Below are 19192 nucleotides of genomic sequence, written 5' to 3' on the forward strand. Positions count from 1 at the left end.
ATTTATACTCCCTCTCTTGGAAACATCTCAAACCAAGATGATCTCATTTTACATTCAAAGTACACCTCCAGTCTTGCCAAAAATTAACCTTCCTCAATGTGAAGCCCATTTAAGGCTCGTAGACCGATGACGTACAGCAGTAGATGCGAAGGCTTCCATCTCGTCACGGGGTCAAGACGGAGAACCGATAACAGATAACGGATAATGGGTAACGGGTAACGGGTTGCGGGTAACGGTAATGGATGAAACACATGACGGAGCTTAATTGCCATTTTCATCTTAATAATGCTAGGCCCACTAAGTCCCATATCGTTGGCCGACTTGAACAACCATCACTAAATTGGGCCCACATCACGCCACTTGGCATCGCACGATCCCCAGAATCTTGGGGGGAATCCGAATGGATAATTATCCTACCCTGTTTTCAGGAGAATAATAATTATATTTGAGGACAAAACTTAGTCTATATTAATAAAATAAAAAGATTCAGGGCTCCCACGCTCAGGGAACGTGGGTGGGACCCATGCCAACGCCAAAGAGAACGGAGTGACGAGACAAATTATTATTTAAATGTAATATTTTATTTATTTTAGTCCCTTCGCGGTAGATAATAAAACAAGGACTGTCCTGCGGAGTATTTTACCGGAGACCACGGGTCCGGCATGATGATTGCGTGCGAGATAAGCTCTTTCGCGTCATCTGAACCGTCCGATGTACGATGGACGGGCAAGATCGGTCCAAGACTACCTTATCCTCAGGACTAATCAGAGTTATTCCCAACGGCAAGTCTGCCACGTGTCGCCTTTCAAAGACGAAAATACCCCTATTAGATGAAGACAAACGGGTGACGTCATGCTGGAGCCCTGGGGATTTACTCTCGTTCTCTCTCCTCTCTCCTTAACGGCGTTTACGGGACGGTACGATTCGGCGTGTTTATTGACGGTTTTACCCTTTTTCTTTAACCTCTCTTCGCCAACCCACCTTTCACCTATTTAATAACCGCTCACTGGCGTCTCTCTTTCTCTTTCTCTCTTGTACTTGTGCTGGTTTCAGCAGAAGAAAAGGGGGGAGAGATCAGCGCGAAGAATCTTCTCTCCGGTGGCGTGGATCTTGATTGTGTAAGATTTTGATCTTGCGGAGAGTTTGAAGAATCGCGGATTGATGTTTCGGAGTTGTGTTTCTGAGAGTATTTTGCTTGGGATTGGTGCAGGTGGATTCCAATGTAGGATTGGGGAACCGCTTCGGGGAATCTGAGTACATTATCCTCTTCTACTCTGTCAATTTCCTGCGCCTGATCTTTCCCGTACAATGTGTTTGATAATTTCCGAGGCGCTGTGAATTTGTCGGCTGCCGCGTGATCCGGTGAGTGATCTTTGTATTTTCCCGCCTTCGCGTTGGAACTGCCTCTGAAATTGTCCTCCTGCGTTGATCCCCCGGTTTATTGTCGGCGATTTGGGGAAATTTAGTTTTTCCCGTGCCTTCCCTCCGGATTTGAAGTTCACGTTTGATACGTTTTGTGGTCGCGTAGAATTGTTCTTTCTCTGCGAGTTTTAAGTGGAGATTTCGGTGAATTAGCTCCTCCCTGGTCAATTTTTTGAATTTTACTTTTTTTTTTCTAGATCTGTCGAAGGATTTGGATCAAATTTTCGTACTCTTGGGGTTATCCGTTTTATCTTTTTCCGAATGGCCCAATTTCTGACGCGTTCTTGCTTCCCCGACATCAGGATTATTCATCCGACCACGGTCTATTGATTGAATCGGTTTACCCATCCTGCAATGAAAATTCCTTTTGCTTGTCTCAGGGGCCTGATAATTTTTCTTTTTTTTTTGAAGATAATAGGCCTGACACTCATGTCTCCATTTTGATAGCAGAAAGCATTTTGGAATCATGGCTCACGGGCATATTTCCTCTACCCACTCGTTTCTTTCAAATGAAGTCTGTTTTTCCGAAGAGGTAAAGCCCATTTCTGACGAAATATTAGTAAATATAAGATGAAGAAGATTTTCTATTGGCTAAGTCTTTTTTGTCTTGGATTCTGAAAACAAATTTCAGCTTCGACATTTGTCAGCCCTACAGAAGCGTATGATTCTTGCTTAACGAAGGATTTCAAGCTTCTGGCTTAATGGAATCCATGAAATCTTACGTGATCAGAGATCAGAAGCAAATTAATCAAGTCCACCAATCGAATGGGGCAGAACATGTGGGCAGGGTGCCAGTCAACCTGTGGAAAACTCTCGGACAAAATCCAGTTCCTCCCCAAAATTTACATTTTCACTCGGGTTCCTTTCTCGTGGATGAACGGAGGAACAATTTCCAGCCGGAAAATGGCCTATATTCTTCCTCTTTTTCGGAAATATTTAGCAGAAAACGTAAGGATTTCTATGCCATTCTAAACTTCTTGGGAGATAATAAAAGTATATTATTAGCTAATCCCACGTGTAACTTTGTCTCTGCAGTGAGGCTGTCTCCTGATACTGCAGATTCGAACAAAAGGGAGGACGAACCTTTCGAATTGTCTGAGGAAATCGAGGCTCAAACGATTGGTGATCTATTGCCTGGTGACGATGAATTACTGTCAGGAGTCATTGATGACCTGGATTATACTTACCCATCCAGCTTTGTCGATGACACAGAAGATGATTTTTTCTGCAGTGTGGGAGGGATTGAGCTTGACAATGATGATGATGGTTTGAATTGCTTTGATAATTGTCAGCAGGGCGTTCTTGGTGTTCCATTTGCTGGGGAGCATCCATGTGGAGAACATCCTTCTAGGACTCTGTTTGTGAGGAATATAAACAGCAATGTCGAAGATGCAGAGCTCCGGACCCTTTTTGAGGTAATTAATGCGACAATTTTATCAGCTAGTTTCAACGAGGAGAATTTCTCATGTTTCTTTTTTCCATTTTTCAATTTTTTTTTCAGCAATTTGGCGACATTCGCAACATTTATGCTGCTTGCAAGCATCGCGGTTTTGTTATGATATCATATTATGATATAAGATCGGCGCGTAACGCAATGAGGGCACTTCAGAACAAACCACTGAGACGTAGAAAGCTTGATATACACTTTTCAATTCCAAAGGTTGGATGTCTTCTTTTTCATCCATTCTCTTATTTCTTCCAGAATATTCCGAATTTTACGTTGGACCAAGTTCCACGATTGAGTACTGGGCAGTATTTTGGAATTCGCATGTATAGTTAATTTGAGGATTCCCCATCTATCCATGTTCTTGTGAATGCATTGATTACTTAGCTCTCTTCATTTTACAGGATAATCCTTCAGATAAAGACGTTAACCAGGGAACCCTCGTGGCATTCAACCTTGACTCCTCTGTTTCTAATGACGAAATCCGCAAGATTTTTGGCGCTTATGGAGAAATCAAAGAGGTCTGATTTTTGGCTGTTTACTGTTAATATCAGTGTCATCGTCACTGTTTACTGTTAATATTTTCTGTTGTTATCACCGTCGATTTGGTTGACATTGACAACGACGTTGATATTGACAATGATGTAGACATTGACAGAGTTGACGATTTCGTAACTGTAAGTTAACTATGTTGACTGCTGACGTTGATTGTAGCGTCATTATCAACGTCTACCATTAACCGCATCATCATCATCTACCTTCCTAAAATTTGTCAACATCAACAGAATTGATGACGTTGACTGAGTGCTGAACCTACTGCACTCACAATTTCCCTTACAGCAACTCTTGTTCGCCACTGCAGATACGGGAGACCCCGCACAAACACCACCATAAGTTTATTGAATTCTATGACGTGAGAGCCGCGGAGGCCGCCCTCCGTGGCCTTAACAGAAGCGACATCGCCGGAAAGCGGATTAAGCTCGAGCCTAGCAGGCCCGGTGGCACGAGGCGCAGGTTCCCACCACTTTCTTTTCGCAATGTTTTCCTCTTGAATTCCTTACTCAGCCTGATCCCTGTTGACTTTTTCTCTGCAGCTCGCAGCAGCTCCCATCAGATATTGACTCGGAAGATTCCAATTCATGCGTTCAAATCGGGAGCAGCCCCCTCAACGAGTCAACCCTCGGTACACATACTCTTCCCGGAATAAGATACCCTCTAACATACCTTCTCATGACTAGACATGGTTGGTCTGTTCTGTTCGTTTGAAACAAACAAAAAATTCGCAACCGCACAGGGCCTTGTTCTTTGTTCTGTTCTTTTTCTTTTAAACGAACAAAAGTCGCACAAAGCGAACAAAAGAACCGCACACGGGTCTGTGCGATGTTCTGTTCGAATTTGTTTTTGATCTGTTCGGAAAAACCGAACAGAACGAACAATTCGCACAAATTCGGACAAAAAGATCAGAACGACTACGTCTAGTCATAACTAACGGTTAATGCATGTCTCCAGGGTCAGCACAGCATGCCTCTCGTGGATTTGAAAGTGGACCTTTCCAGGAATTAATCTCGGGCGTCCATCCGCTTATGATGTCCGCACCGATTAGAGTTCCTCCTTCAACAGTCAGCCACAACTCAGGATTCCAGCCGCAGCTGCCCATTCACCCCCACTCTCTCTCTGACTTCCACGACGGTGGCTCCGGCATTGACCGCCACCCCGTGCCGCCCCGCAGATTGGGTTCACTGGGGTCAACCAACGAAGGCGGTGGGTCCCTCTAATGTCAACCTAGTTTTCTCCAACATTTGACTTCATCTTTAATGATATATACAGGCTTTGGGTCAACGGGCAACGGGAGCTGCCCCCTCCACGGGCCGCCTCCTCAGTATGTGTGGGGAGGGAGCTCCAGCCCCTACCGCCACGTGTGGTCAAACTCGCCGTCCGGGGTCAACCCTATCCATGCCAGTCCGCAATTTGGCGGCTTTTCCAGGGTCAACGTACCGCCGCCACACGTGCTGAGCCCGATTCTCCCCCTCCACCAGCAACCTCACGTGGGGTCAGCCCCGGCGGTCAACCCTTCCCCGTGGGACTGGATGCAACAGGCCGGTTTCCGGCCTGGCTCGCTCGGCAGCGATCCGCCGTCCCAGGCTGCCGTCGTCTTCCCTCCCCATTTGCTCTATGGCAGGAGCTCTTCGGTGGCGGTGGCTGCGGCGCTGGATGTTGCCGTCGAAAGAGGGAGGCCCCGGCGGGGCGACGCGGCGGCAGCGCCGATGGGCCAACTGGAGAACAAGAGGCAGTATGAGCTAGACCTCGAAAAGATCTCCTCGGGGCAGGACTCCAGGACGACATTGATGATCAAGAACATTCCCAACAAGTGAGTAATCGCCGATTTCTTCTGCCCAGTTCTTCTTCTCATGGCTCTGCTTGTTCTGGGCAGGTACACTTCGAAGATGCTGCTGGCTTCCATCGATGAGCGCCACCGGGGGACCTACGACTTCATCTACCTGCCCATTGACTTCAAGGCAAGTCAATCTCAGTCTTCTCTCTCTCTCTCTCTCTCTCTCTTCCTCAGATGGTGATATGTTTCTCTCTCTATCCAGAACAAGTGCAACGTGGGGTATGCCTTCATCAACATGGTGGATCCTCTGCAAATCATCCCTTTCTTTCAGGTCTGCTCCATCTAATCATCTCTCTCTCTTTCTTTCTCTCTCTTGATGTTGTTGACAAGTGGGGTTTGGCAGACTTTTAATGGTAAAAAGTGGGAGAAGTTCAACAGTGAGAAGGTGGCTTCATTAGCCTATGCGAGGATACAAGGGAAACAGGCCCTCGTAGCGCATTTCCAGAACTCCAGCCTGATGAATGAGGACAAGCGCTGTCGCCCAATTCTCTTCCACACTGACGGCCCACATGCTGGCGACCAGGTTCCACCCCACATAACCCCCCAAACCTTTTCTCCCTAACCCTTTCTCTCTCTAACATTTCCTCTCTAGTTTCCACCCCACATAACCCCCCAAACCTTTTCTCCCTAACCCTTTCTCTCTCTAACATTTCCTCTCTAGTTTCCACCCCACATAACCCCCCAAACCTTTTCTCCCTAACCCTTTCTCTCTCTAACATTTTCTCTCTAGGTTCCACCCCACATAACCCCCAACCTTTTCCCCCTAACCCTTACTTTCTCTGTCTAACATTTCCTCTCTAGGTTCCACCCCACATAACCCTCCAACCTTTCCCCCTAACCCTTAATTTCTCTCTCTAACATTTCCTCTCTAGGTTCCACCCCACATAACCCTCCAACCTTTCCCCCTAACCCTTACTTTCTCTCTCTAACATTTCCTCTCTAGTTTCCACCCCACAACCTCCAACCTTTCATCCTTTCCCCCTAACCTTTACTTTCTCCCTCTAGCATTCTCTATCTAACTTTCTTTTGCTAAAATATTTTTTCTCTATCCTTATTTCTAACTTTCTCTCTCTAACTTTATCTCTCTAAGAATCTTTCTCTAACTTTCTCTCTCTAGTATCCTTTATATTAGGCATTGGGGATCGGATTGGATCGGATCGTTCGAATCTTGATCAACAGATTCGAACGAACAAAAGCCGATTCGAACGATTTGTTCGAATCTTTCGATTGTACAGACCCTTTGTTCGTGTTCGATCGAAAGTTTCCAACGAACAATTTTGTTCGTTCGTGTTCGATTGCCATTTGTTTGACCTTGTTCGCACAAGTTCGAACAATTTCGAACAAATGGCCAGCGGCGCCAGTGACTCTCTCTGGCGGCCGCTGGCACCGCTGGCGGTTGCTGGCGGGTGCTGGCTGGCGCAGGCGGGCGCTTGCCGGCGCTGGCAGGCGCTGGCCGGTGCTGGCGGCCGCTGGTCGGCGCTGGCGGCAGCTGGATGGTCGCTGGCTGGTGCTGGGCGGTCGCTGGCCGGCGCTGGCGGCCGCTTGCCGGCGCTAGCGGCTGCTTGCCGTTGCTGGCCGGCGCTGGCGGCTGCTGGTTGGCACTGGCGGTCGCTTGCCGGCGCTGGCGGCCGTTGGCCGGTGCTGGCGGCCGTTGGCCGGCGCTTGCGCTGGGGGCCGCTGGCCGGCACTAGCGGCCGCTGGCGGCAGCTGGATGGTTGCTGGCTGGTGCTGGGCGGCTGCTGGTCGGCGCTGGCGGCCGCTTGCCGGCGCTAACGGGCGCTGGCCGGCGCTGGCGGCCGCTGCCGGCGCTGGCGGCCGCTGGCGGCGCTTCGCGGCGTTGGCGGCGGCTGGATGGTCGCTGGCTGGTGCTGGGCGGCCGCTGGCCAGCGCTGGCGGCCGCTGGATGGTCGCTGGCTGGTGCAGGGCGGCCGCTGGCTGGTGCTGGGCGCCGCTGTCGGCCGCTGGCGCCGCCGGATTCGAACCTTCGATTCGATCTGATTCGAACAACGTGTTCGAATCGGATCTTATTCGAACATTTGATCCGAACAGCCACCTTGTTAGAACAATCCTATCCGAACAGATGCTCAGATCGGGTTCGGATCGGATTTGAACGGGGCAGATCGGTGTTCGGATTCGATCGTTCGAATGCCCGATCCGATCGAACATTCGAACGATCTGTCCGAATCCCCGAAGCCTACTTTATATATCTTTCGCTCTCTAGCTTTCTTTCTCCAACATTCTCTCTAGCTTCCTTCTCTAACTTTCTCTCTCTAATATTCTTTCTATATCTTTCTCCAACATTCTCTGTCTAGCTTTCTTTCTCTAACATTCTGTCTCCAACATTCTCTCTAGCTTTCTTTCTCTTTCTCTGCCTAGCGTTCTCGCTAACAATCTTTCTCTCACTTTCTCTCCCTATTATTCTTTCTATATCTTTCCCTCTCTAGCTTTCTTTCTCTAATATTCTTTGTGTGTGTAACATTCTCTCTAGCTTTCTTTCTCTAACTGTCTCTCTACTATTCTTTCTATATCTTTCTCCAACATTCTCTCTCTAGCTTTCTTTCTCTAATACTCTTTGTCTCTTTCTCTCCCTAGCGTTCTCTCTCTGACATTCTTTCCCTAACTTTCTCTCCCTACCGTTCTTTCTCTAACTTTCCCGCTTACCTTTTCTCTACTACATTTTTTTCTGTAACATTCTCTCTGTAACATGATTTCTCTTACTTTCTCTCTCCAAATTTCTCTCTTCAACTTTTTCTCTAACATTCTTTCCCTTTAACATTCTCGTTGAAACTAGCTTTCTTTCTCTCTAAAAAACTCTCTAACTTTCTCTCTATCTTTCTTTCTGAAATATTCTTTGTCTCTAACATTCTCTCTACATCTTTCTTTCTCAAATATTCTGTCTCTAACATTCTCTCTATCTTTCTTTCTCTAACTTTCTCTCTCTAATATCCTTTCTTTATCTTTCTCCAACATTCTCTCTACCTTTCTCTCTAATCTTCTTGCGGTCTCTGACTTTCTCTCCCTTGCGTTCTCTCTCTAACATTCACTCTATAATATTTTTTCTTCAACATTCTCTCTAGCTTTCTTTCTTTCTAAAAATCTTTGTCTAACTTTCTCTCTCTCTATTATTCTTTCTATCTTTCTCTCTCTAGCTTTCTTTCTCTAATATTCTCTGTCTCTATCATTCTCCCTAGATTTCTTTCTTTAACTTTCTCTCTCTAATATTCTTTCTATATCTTTCTCCAACATTCTCTCCCTATCTTTCTTTCTCAAATATACTTTCTGTCTCTAACATTCTCTCTTTCTTTCTTTCTCTAACTTTCTCTCTCTAATATCCGTTCTTTATCTTTCCCCAACATTCTCTCTACCTTTCTCTCTAATCTTCTTGCTGTCTCTGACTTTCTCTCCCTAACGTTCTCTCTTACATTTTCTCTCCAACTTTCTCTCTATAACAATCTTTCTCTAGCTTTCTCTCTGCAACTTTTTCTCTCTATAACATTATTTCTCTCTCTAACATTTTCTCTCCAACTTTCTCTAGCTTTCTCTCTGCAACTTTTCTCTCTATAACATTATTTCTCTCCCTAGCGTTCTCTCTCTAACATTTTCTCTCCAACTTTCTCTCTACAACACTCTTTCTCTTCCTTCCTCTCTCCATCTCTTTCTCTAACATTCTTTCTCTCTCTAATACTCTCTCTCTAGGAGCCTTTCCCAATGGGCATCAACATCCGGGCACGCCCAGGCCGGCCCAGGCCGGCGGCCTCCGACGACAACACCCTTCAGGGCTCTCCCAAGGACCCAGGAGGCTAGTCCTCCCCATTAAAACACCCTCCACGCCCTCTCTCTCTCTCTCTCTCTCTCTCCATTCCCCAGTTTTGCTCGCTCTCTCTCTTCCCCTCTCTCTCTAAAATTTTGGGGGATCGGCAAGTGTACATACAGTCTCTCTCTTCCCGGAAGACCGAAAGAAATATTTTGAGCCCGGCAGAGAGAGAGATGCTTCTCAGGAGACTACAGGCATCCGGCGCGGCGCCGGGCCGGGCCGCGAGCTCGACCGCCGCGGCGGGGGGGTACGTGGACGTCCCCCGGGAGCGGAGGCGGTGGGAGAGGAAGCCGTACCTGACCCCGGTCCAGGAGCTGGTCCGCCGCGCCCGGTCCGAGAAGAAGAACCGCCCCCGGTCCGACCCTCTCTCTCCTCCTCCCCCCGACCCCCTCCTCGCCGCCGCCGTCTTCTCCGCCTGGCGCCGCCTCCGCCGCCGCCTCCCTCCCTCCCCTCCTCCCTCCACCGCTGCCGGTCAGTACCCCCTCCCCCTCTCTCTCTCTCCCTCCCTCTAATCCCCACCGTCCATCGCAGATCCTGCGGCCAGATCCACCTCTCCCCCGCCGGCGGCCACCTCATCAGATCCTGCGACGGTAAAGGCGGCGCCGCCAGACGCGCCGCCCACGACTGGGCCCCCGCCGCCCCCTCCCTCCTCGCCGCCTTCCCCTCGTGCTTCCGCCTCCTCCAGCCACGCGTCGCCCACTGCGACCGCCGCGTCACCCCCCGCCTCCCCGCCGTCCTCGAGCTCTGCCTCCAGGCCGGCCTCCAAACCGACCCCGACGACGATGACGATGACGAAGAGAATCTTCTAGAAACCGGCCCCGACCTCGCCGAGACGGTCCTCGCGTATTGGATGACGCTTAGGGACGGCGCCGCGTCCCTGATGACGCGGTTCCCAGTCCTCACCTGCGGGTTCTGCGACGAGGTCCAGGTCGGCGCCAAGGGGCACAAGGTAAGGCTGTGCCGGGCCGCGGGGCACCAGAACCGGGCCGGGCTGCACGCGTGGCAGGAGGCTGACGTGGACCATCTCCTGGGGACTAAGTTTGTTTGGCACGTGCGCGACCCCCACGGCCCCCCCCTGGTGAATGAGTTGAAGAGGTATTATGGCAAGGCCCCTGCTGTGGTGGAGGCCTGCGTGCAGGCCGGCGCCGCGCCGCCGCCGCAGTTTGCGTCAATGATGCGTCTCGATGTCGTCATCCCCGCCGTCGATGAGTGTGATCTTGTTGCCTGATGATGGTGGGCTGGATTTTTGTTTTGGAATTATGGTTTTGTCTGTTGGCTTGGGTTTATGACCTCACTCATCCATAAATAACAGAATTTTTGCTGTTTTTATTTAAGACTTGTCCTTGAATTTAGATGGAGTAGGTAAAAATTAATCCAATGGTCATTTTTATCTGCCATAGTGACTTCCAAACACAGGAAAGCCAGAATTGGAAAAAATCCCATTTAGAGGTTATTCCTTGAAAAATCTCTCAATTGAACTGTAGCCCATTGGCCAAAAATAGGATCAATTTACTTCCAAACACTGGAAAGCCAGAATTGGAAATCCCATTTAGAGGCTATTCCTTGAAAAATCTCTCAATTGAATTCTAATCCATTGGGTAAATATAGGATCGGTGAAGAGATGTTTCACTGGAGTGAGTACCAAAGGAAAATACCTTCCAAGATAGTATTTGCAGATTCACACAAACTGTCTGTGCTCCATTCCACACATGTCGAAGCATAAGCTAGTGATGCTGTAGATTAAGACTGTCACCATCTAGGATTCGGATTGAAGTATGCCCTATTGCAAGGGGATTAATAAGTCTTTATCCTATACTTGTCCTATGGAATAATATCTTTATCCTATTTTTAAATTTCAACCATAAAATAGACTAGATTTTTAAAAGATGTAGAAATAAGGAATGCCAGTCCACCACACAGATATTCCTAAAAGTTCATGCAGTGCTGACAATCCACCACACAGATGAAGGTAGGGAACAAAAAATGTCATCTGCCTCGTCATTCATCACGATGATGGAAGCATGACAGTTGACATGACAATAACAAATGATGTTTTAGAGGGGTGTGAGAGTGACAGATGATATGATGGTGAAAGCAGGTATTTCAGTGCTGACGTGATGGGACGGCCAATCAGAGATGACCGCGATGACAGAGTTTTAGATAATGAAAGAGAGATAGGGATACTATATTGTGAGAGAAAGAGAGACATAGAGAGAGATATAGAAAGAGATACATAGAGAGAGATCAAGAGAGAGAGAGAGAATGTGAGAGAGATGGAGAGAGCGAGAGAGAGGGACAGCGAGAAAGAAAGCGAGAGAGAGAGGGAGAGAGCATGTGAGAGAGATGGAGAGAGCTAGAGAGAGGGACACGGAGAAAGAGAGAGAGAGAAACTTGAGAGCGAGAAAGAGAGAGAGGGTGAGGGAGAGAGATATACAGACCGACAGAGACAGAGACATAGAGATACATACAGAGAGAGAGAGAGAGAGACAGAGAGACAGAGAGACAGAGAGACATAGAGACAAAGTGACATAGAGAGAGAGGGACACACACAGATAAAGATAGATAGAGAGAGAGAGAGAGAGAGAGAGAGAGAGAGAGAGAGAGAGAGAGAGAGAGAGAGAGAGAGAGAGAGAGAGAGAGAGAGAGAGAGAGAGAGAGAGAGAGAGAGAGAGAGAGAGAGAGAGAGAAAGTGAGAGAGAGAGAGAGAGAGAGAGAGAGAGAGAGAGAGAGAGAGAGAGAGAGAGAGAGAGAGAGAGAGAGTGATGCCTATTCATTTTTATACACATTAGAAGGATATTTTTGACATCATTTTGTTGATGGTTCAACAATGCTCAAGCTAATCTCAGGCCAACAAATGTAGAATGCTCAAAGCCAGCCAGCGGCCTGCGAGCGCTAGCACACAAGCAGGGGAAACACAACCAAGGCAGTAGCAACACATGGAGCCCAACATCAAGCCAAGGAGAACTAAGACCCACATTAGGCCCAATATCAGGAGCATGCACAACCCACGCATACACAGCGAAGTGAGGAAGTCATCTAATTCAATGTGAAGAAATAAATTGAATTTTTATATTGGCTGCAGGGTTTACTTTTTTCAATATGGGATTTACCGGGCCGACAAGACAAAGGGATTGATTGCGGTCCAATGGGCTGTCACCTCAACAAAGGAGAGAAAAATGACCAGCTTGAAGCTGCCCCAACACAAAGTTCAGGTCACTACAAGCCTACATATTGCAATATTTTCTCGGTCATTGGATCTTTTTCAAGAAGATCTAATTGGTGAGATTTAAAACATACATGTTACGTACCTTTATTTGTTTTTCCAGGCATGTGATCGGTCACACACACTGATGAGGATGATTTGGCCACACCATTGGCGAATTAAAATGCCATTTGTTGATGGGGTGGCTGATGGGGCAACTTATGCAGAGACAGGGTACACCATCCAAAAGGGGGTCTATGGCTTTGATTTAAAAGGAGCCACATACCCTTCTTATGTGCAGATCCAATGGCCAGGGGTATAGCTGTCAATTCTATGCTTAACCAATCATCTCCTCTGGCTGGATGACAATTTATGGCTGAGGGGGACTACCAGAAGTAATCAAACGGCCCATGGATGATCCTGTCGCCAAGATCACTTCATCTACATCCTCCAACAGCCTTTCTTAGACCCTAGAAAGGGGTCTCTTGATAGATCATAATAGTGGCAGTGGGAGTTCTGTTGTAAGTTTGGATGGCAAATCCGAAGCCTGTGACAAATCTAGGACGGCACAAGTAACTTAAGTTGGTGCTGAGGAAACATCAGAACCTTTCTGATTTTCACCAACATTGAGGAAATGGGGTAGAGACAGACACCAGAGCTAGGGGCAGTATCGAGGCCTGCATTCTCAGCCCGCCAATATCAGGGCTATTCTAATACAAAAATACAAAAAGAACTCAGAAAAAATCAAACTAAATTCCAAAAATGATTTTATTATTTTAACCTAGATAAATATTTTAAAGATTATCTTAATGGATAAATTATGAGATTAATCTAATAATTAGAGTCTTATAACCAGCTCATGAACATTAAGTGTGATGCACGACCCTGAGTATGTGTCATGCACATGTTTTTGATCATGCACTTTGAGAGATAAAGGTTTTTGTTTAATGGTGGTTAACAACAAAATTTTTACCTTATTTTACATATTCCATAAAGAAAAACCCATCAATAAATTTTCAAGATCATTTATGGGTCATCACAACACAACTTTTATTTCTCCATAAAGGCATTTTTATTGATACTAAGGAATAAAAACTGCGTTATATACAAAAGAGTTCTTCCTATATATATCATTTTAAGGCATTATTTTATTTTTATAAACTTTCACACCTTGATAATAGTCATTTATGAGCTCTATATGCACATTAATGAGGATAATGAATTTTTTCTAGAGTTAAAAGGAATATATATTTCTCATAACTTTGAGAGAATTGTGATCAAGCTCCACTTGTCGGTGGAAAATCTTTCCATAGGCAATTCTACATGGAGACATGCTTATGGGTGTCTTAGAAGCAGTGGAATATTCACATAATGCTTCACATGGTTCTAGGCCAATCCTCAAATTTCTCATACTATCCTGAATTGGGCAATATTTACGTACGAACCACAATATCTGACTGTTTTCTGCATGAATCGATATCTTATTATTATGTTTTGGTTAATAAACTTAGAAAGTTAATTATGATCATGTTTACAAATGAGTATTGTTTCTAACACTTGAGATTTCAGTGATAATATTTATACACTCTTTTTTGTTAATGGAGGAAATGCGTCCATAAATTTAATTCTCCACAAGTCAAATATATTAATACTCTATCACATGGCCGTATCATGTATATATTCATATATTTGATGTATCTCAACATTGTTAGAAAACTTTTATATCCTTGAGGATGTTTGGCTAGTAGAAGCCACCTTTTTTTCCACATCAAAAAGGGGTATATGACTAGAATACTATAATGGTCTTAATTTGATCACACAGCACCAGACTAATATGTCAGTGACTAGAAATAAAAGATGAAGATCTTGCGACAAATAGTATCTCAATTATGAAAATAAATTATATTTATTTTGAGAAGTCCAATAGTTTGGAATCAGCCCCCTCTATGTAATTCACTATATTTGAAAATCAAAGGGTAAATATCAATAACTTTTTAGGTTCCATTTTTATTAATCCATGATAGATGATATGCTACGAAAATTTTTCAACCTTTATTATCCTTCATCTTTATTAAAATTATTTAAGGAAAAACACTTAATTAGTCAAAAATTTTACTCCTTTTTGTTAAAACAAGACTTCAAAGTAAACTGATAAGTAGAATATAGAGAGATATGACTTCCTAACATGTCAAATACAAAGTTTTCCAATATTAAACCAAATGTAATATCATTTCTCAATGGTTATGTATTTCCTCAGATCATCAGCCAGGGTTTTGTTGATATCATAGTTTTATTTGGCTTATTATCTAAGCTCTAACATAGGAAAACCCCCCTATGCATATCTGTCACGTGGTTAAATTCCGAGCTCAGAACAATGCTCGAATACAATGCGTGCCAGCCTTAGTGCGTGGAGCAGGAACACTGAGCAGCCTTGCCTTGTTTCAGCGGAAGTCTTTGCTATAGATGAAGAATGCTTAGAAGGGGTTAGGAGAGAAAGTAGGGACGCAGCACTATACAAGAATAGGATCATTGCATTAACTATCATAAAGGATTACACTATAGTCATAATAATTACATGGGGAAAGACCAGGGAAGATATTGAAGTAAAGAGACGAGGCATCATGCGTCTTGAGGCCCATAGCCTCGCGTGCATGCCTATCGGCACCGCCACTACACGTGTGCCCCTAGGCCTGGAGCCTGGCGCCGCGCGCCCTGTGGGCCTTGGCACTTGACACACTTGCCAGTCCAGCCCCAGCCTTCCAAGCGCATGCACTGGCACCATCGTGCATGGTCCGTGTAGGTGCCGCCGTGCTCGACACCCCAAGCTGGGCGCAATGCGCCCAACACTACCGGTCGGAGGGCCGTGCACAGCACAACCAACCTGACTCACTGTGCACCAATGCCTTAGTCTCTTGGCAGGAAGTCTCCCACTCCGCACCCCACACACAAAGTGTGTGTGACGTGGGTGTGTCATCCCCACAGTGCAGGCGCACGGTTCTTGGGTGTGCTGCTCGTACCTCTGCCATCCAGCCTGCCCGTCCCACGTGTGCACGACAATGGTGATTGCGCACGGATACCCTTGCGGCCCAGTGCGCCCAACCTGTGCACGGCCTTGCCCTAATCGACCGCCATTGCACGCGATGAGCATGAGTACCAAAAAGTGTGTGTTTGTAGTGTTCGCACTTTAGAACTCGATTTCCAATCAGGAGTCCAGTACACAACATGTCCCCACAGTAAGCACACATACCTCTCTGCAGGAATGTCTCTTAGTTTGGGGACTTACAATAATGCACTGCATCACATAATTTTTAATGGTAAGTTTCATTTTAAGATTTTCTATTATCATCTCATGAGACAAAGAGTTCTTCCATGTGTAGAAGGCTGAGTTTTCTGCCTCATAAATGATGAATCTATTCCCTTTATTGAAAGGTAGGTCTATAATAAGCCAAAAACTTAGAAAAAAACAAAAAAATCATAGTAATGCATCAGTAAAATCTAATATTTCGTAGAATTTCTGATCCAGGATGATAGGTGATGTAGGATGATAGGTGATGCGAGATGATGGGACTGACCGGGTAGGGCAGGCTAGCTTGACTAGGGTAGGATAATCAGACCACAATTCACACGATTGAATTCAAAAATTTAAATCCGGTGTAAATATTGATGGTGCAACCCCTTTCGTCGATCAAGGGCGGGAGTGCTGTCTTTCAACCACCGTGGTTAAACAAGCAAAAATTTCAATAAATCGAACGATCGATCACGAGAAGATTCAAAAATGCCTAATCAACTAATCATGGGAAGATTCAAAAGCCTGATCAACTAATCCGACGGCGGTGGAAAATAATCGAGGAACACTGGAGGAAGAACACTGACACCAAAGAGGGTAGAATTACCTCGACACTAGAGTAGTGCGCCGTGGCGATGCAGGTAATTCTTGATGCGTCGTTGGCGGGGGCGAGTTACGTGCGCTTTGACATGGTGTCGCGGATCCAACTGCGCGGTCAGTTGGCCGGAGGGGGGGGGGATCAAGGGGGGAGTCACCCCCTTGCGGGGTTTGGGGAAGCGCCCCAAAACCTAAATGATATATGGGACATGCACTTTCAGGACAAGGATATGAAGCCTGTGGATACTGAATGCGGAGGTCACGTGGGCAGGCGACCGCATGGGCGGGCAGCCGCATGGGCGGGCAGCCGCATGGGCGGGCAGCCGCATGGGCGGGCAGCCGCATGGGCGGGCAGCCGCATGGGCGGGCAGCCGCATGGGCGGGCAGCCGCATGGGCGGGCAGCCGCATGGACGGGCAGTCGCTTAGGCGGGCGGCCACGTGGACGGGCAGTCGCTTAGGCGGGCGGCCACGTGGACGTGCAGTCGCTTAGGCGGGCGGTCGCGTGGACAGGCGTCCATGTGGGTAGGCATTCATGTGGGCGGGCAGCCGCGCGGGTGGGCGGCTGCTTGGGCGGGAGTTTGCGTGGGCGGGCGGTCGCATGGGCAGCCGGTCGCGTGGGCGGGCGGCTGTGTGGGCGAATGGCTGCGTGGGCGGACGACTGCGTGGGTGGGTGGCCATGCGTGCGCCTGGCGCGGGCTGGCGGCTGTGTGTGCGGCCAACGTGGGTGGACGTGCGCGCGGCAGGCGCTGGCAGTCGGTAGTGCACGCGGGCGAAGGAAGACAGGTGGCCTTCTCTCGATGGCCGTGGCGGTAGCTCAAACGGGAGACGGCTAGGGAAAAATTCCTTTTAGAAGAAGAAACTTCAATTCCGAAAGAAATTCATCAAGTATTTCTTACAACATTGGCCTATGTATAGGCCCTGGAGGAAAGAGAAAATAAGATAGCCGTTAATTTAAAAAGCTAATATTAATCAACGTTGGCGATGTGTCGACGTGTCACATCAAAGGATGGTTCTGAAGTTGGCGATGGTGACGTGTCATGATGTGGGACGTCTCGTATGAAGGTGGGGGCATGTCCGGTACTAGTGCGTTGTCGTGGTCGCCATTAATTTCTTATTTTTTATGGGTAGAATGTGGCGATAAATGACCTGAAAATTTTTCTACCTACAAGAATGTGCTTAAAAGTAAATATCCCAATGCAACTCCCTCTAATTGACATTGTAATGTATCCGAATTCAGAACTGACATTTTTTTGATCCATCTCTAAGATCTTTGTCCTAGTGGATGAAATAATCATGCAAATGTTATTCCAAAACATAGAAGGTATGTTTTTTGAGTTATAGTAAAATGCATTTATAACATATAGGGATCGTGAAAATCATAAATGTTTTGGGGAATTAGATAACCAAAATGACATTCATCTGAATGCAAAGGTGAAAAATAGAAAATTTATTATCTTTTCTTGATCTTGAACTAATTTCTCAGTGTGGTTATACCTACTGATATTTACAATAAAAAAAAAATTATTGACATGACATTCATCATGGAAGATTGCATAAAATTTAAAGGGAATACCTATTTTTATTTCTCAAGACAATAAATTCTTATAGTTATGCATAAAATTCTTATACTGATATTTACAATAAATTCATTGGACAATCTTAATTGATTAGAATGGATAGACTCAGATTTTCAATAAAAAGTTGATTGAACCAGTGATCAGTCTGGCCAATCAGCTGTATCATTGATGGCCTCTTCCAGAAATGGAAAAAAATCACAAAATAAAAGAAGACAAGGTTCCCTCCTTTTTTCTCACCAATGTGCCTAACTTTCCTGTTGCGATTCCATGATTTTTTGGTTATCTTCCCATCTTGCTGTTCTCATGTCAGTAATGACCCTTTCCTGTTGGTATCTCCTCTTTTGTGGGCTATGACAACCCTGCCTCTTAATTCTGTCCCTAGAAGTGTCAAGGCCACATTCCACTACAGAGTTGAGTTATTCTTCCTCTCCTTCTCCCTCTCTCTCTCTCTCTCTCTCTCTCTCTCTCTCTTTTATTATTCCATTTTAGGAATAGTTTTCATAATGTTATTAAAGACAAATTGAAGATAATTCCTTGTCTCTAATGCTAAGTTTTATTCACCCCTATGATTTGAAAAAAAATGGATATGTGGTGATTTGTAATTTGATTTTAAGAGCTGAGTTTTTCATACATATTCATATCACAATGAAACATTATTATTAAAAAAAATTCATAGTTTGTTATATATATTTATCGGAAAAATTCATTCATTAAGTATTTTTTTTAGTTTTCGAACACAAACACGGCTTCCAAAAGTTATCTTACGCCTGGCAAACTCTCATTACAACAGTCTGCCAAAAGCAATACATAACTTTTCTTAAATTGAATGAATTATAAAATTTATATCATAGTAAATACACAAAAATAGATGTTTATCTCATACATCCTCCCAATGACATTTTTACCTCAGCCTGAATATTATAATTTTATTTAAATTTATGTGAAAATATTTCAGGATATTCATGTAGAGACGTTAAGAAGAGGCACCAAGCTATGAATACGTCATTCTTGTAAAAAACATTTTGGAGATGCCTTGGGGTTTATTTACTGATATTTTATAAGAAAACTTGTAAATAAAATGTTATGTAAGTGGCATTATTAAAGCGCAGGAATATACACTGATATTTAGAGAGTTGAATGTGGTAAAATTAAAAAAAAATATGAAGCTGATTTATTAATTTGTATGTAAATTTATGGGACTATTTTCGATTAATTGAAGCCCAATCAATTAAATAGGTTCACCAAAATTATTTTTTATTTGTATTCTATTAATATGCTAGGAGTTTTTTGGTCCACTCAAATGTGGCATGATTTATATATCTAACCTTATTCTAATCACAATAGTTTAATTTATTCTGATATTTTACATCACAGTATTTAGTCCAATAAAAATTTTCATTTAATTTATAGCATTGCATTATTTTTTCCTCAATAAAAGTGATTTAATTTAAAATTTA

General features: G+C 45.2%; 1 protein-coding gene and 1 pseudogene across 2 annotated transcripts; both read left to right on the plus strand.

Moving 5' to 3' along the window:
* Positions 1-988: 988 nt before the first annotated feature.
* LOC144711501 (protein MEI2-like 4) lies at positions 989-9236 on the plus strand. 2 transcript variants are annotated; one of them, XM_078585520.1, is made up of 15 exons: positions 989-1118; positions 1211-1362; positions 1870-1954; positions 2054-2370; positions 2458-2837; positions 2924-3082; positions 3271-3387; positions 3729-3880; positions 3961-4049; positions 4376-4627; positions 4694-5234; positions 5298-5382; positions 5461-5529; positions 5602-5781; positions 8955-9236. In XM_078585520.1, exons 4-15 carry the CDS (start codon positions 2124-2126, stop codon positions 9060-9062), a joined length of 2379 nt encoding a protein of 792 aa, XP_078441646.1. In that variant the 5' UTR covers positions 989-1118; positions 1211-1362; positions 1870-1954; positions 2054-2123; the 3' UTR covers positions 9063-9236. The 2 variants fall into 2 exon arrangements, with proteins under 2 accessions (XP_078441646.1, XP_078441647.1); XM_078585521.1 differs by having other exon boundaries at positions 1873-1954.
* Positions 9237-9245: 9 nt separating this feature from the next.
* LOC144711502 (APO protein 3, mitochondrial-like) lies at positions 9246-10406 on the plus strand (annotated as a pseudogene).
* Positions 10407-19192: the final 8786 nt, after the last annotated feature.

Source organism: Wolffia australiana, chromosome 13 (assembly GCF_029677425.1).
Source record: "Wolffia australiana isolate 7733 chromosome 13, ASM2967742v1".
Lineage (NCBI taxonomy): Eukaryota > Viridiplantae > Streptophyta > Magnoliopsida > Alismatales > Araceae > Wolffia > Wolffia australiana.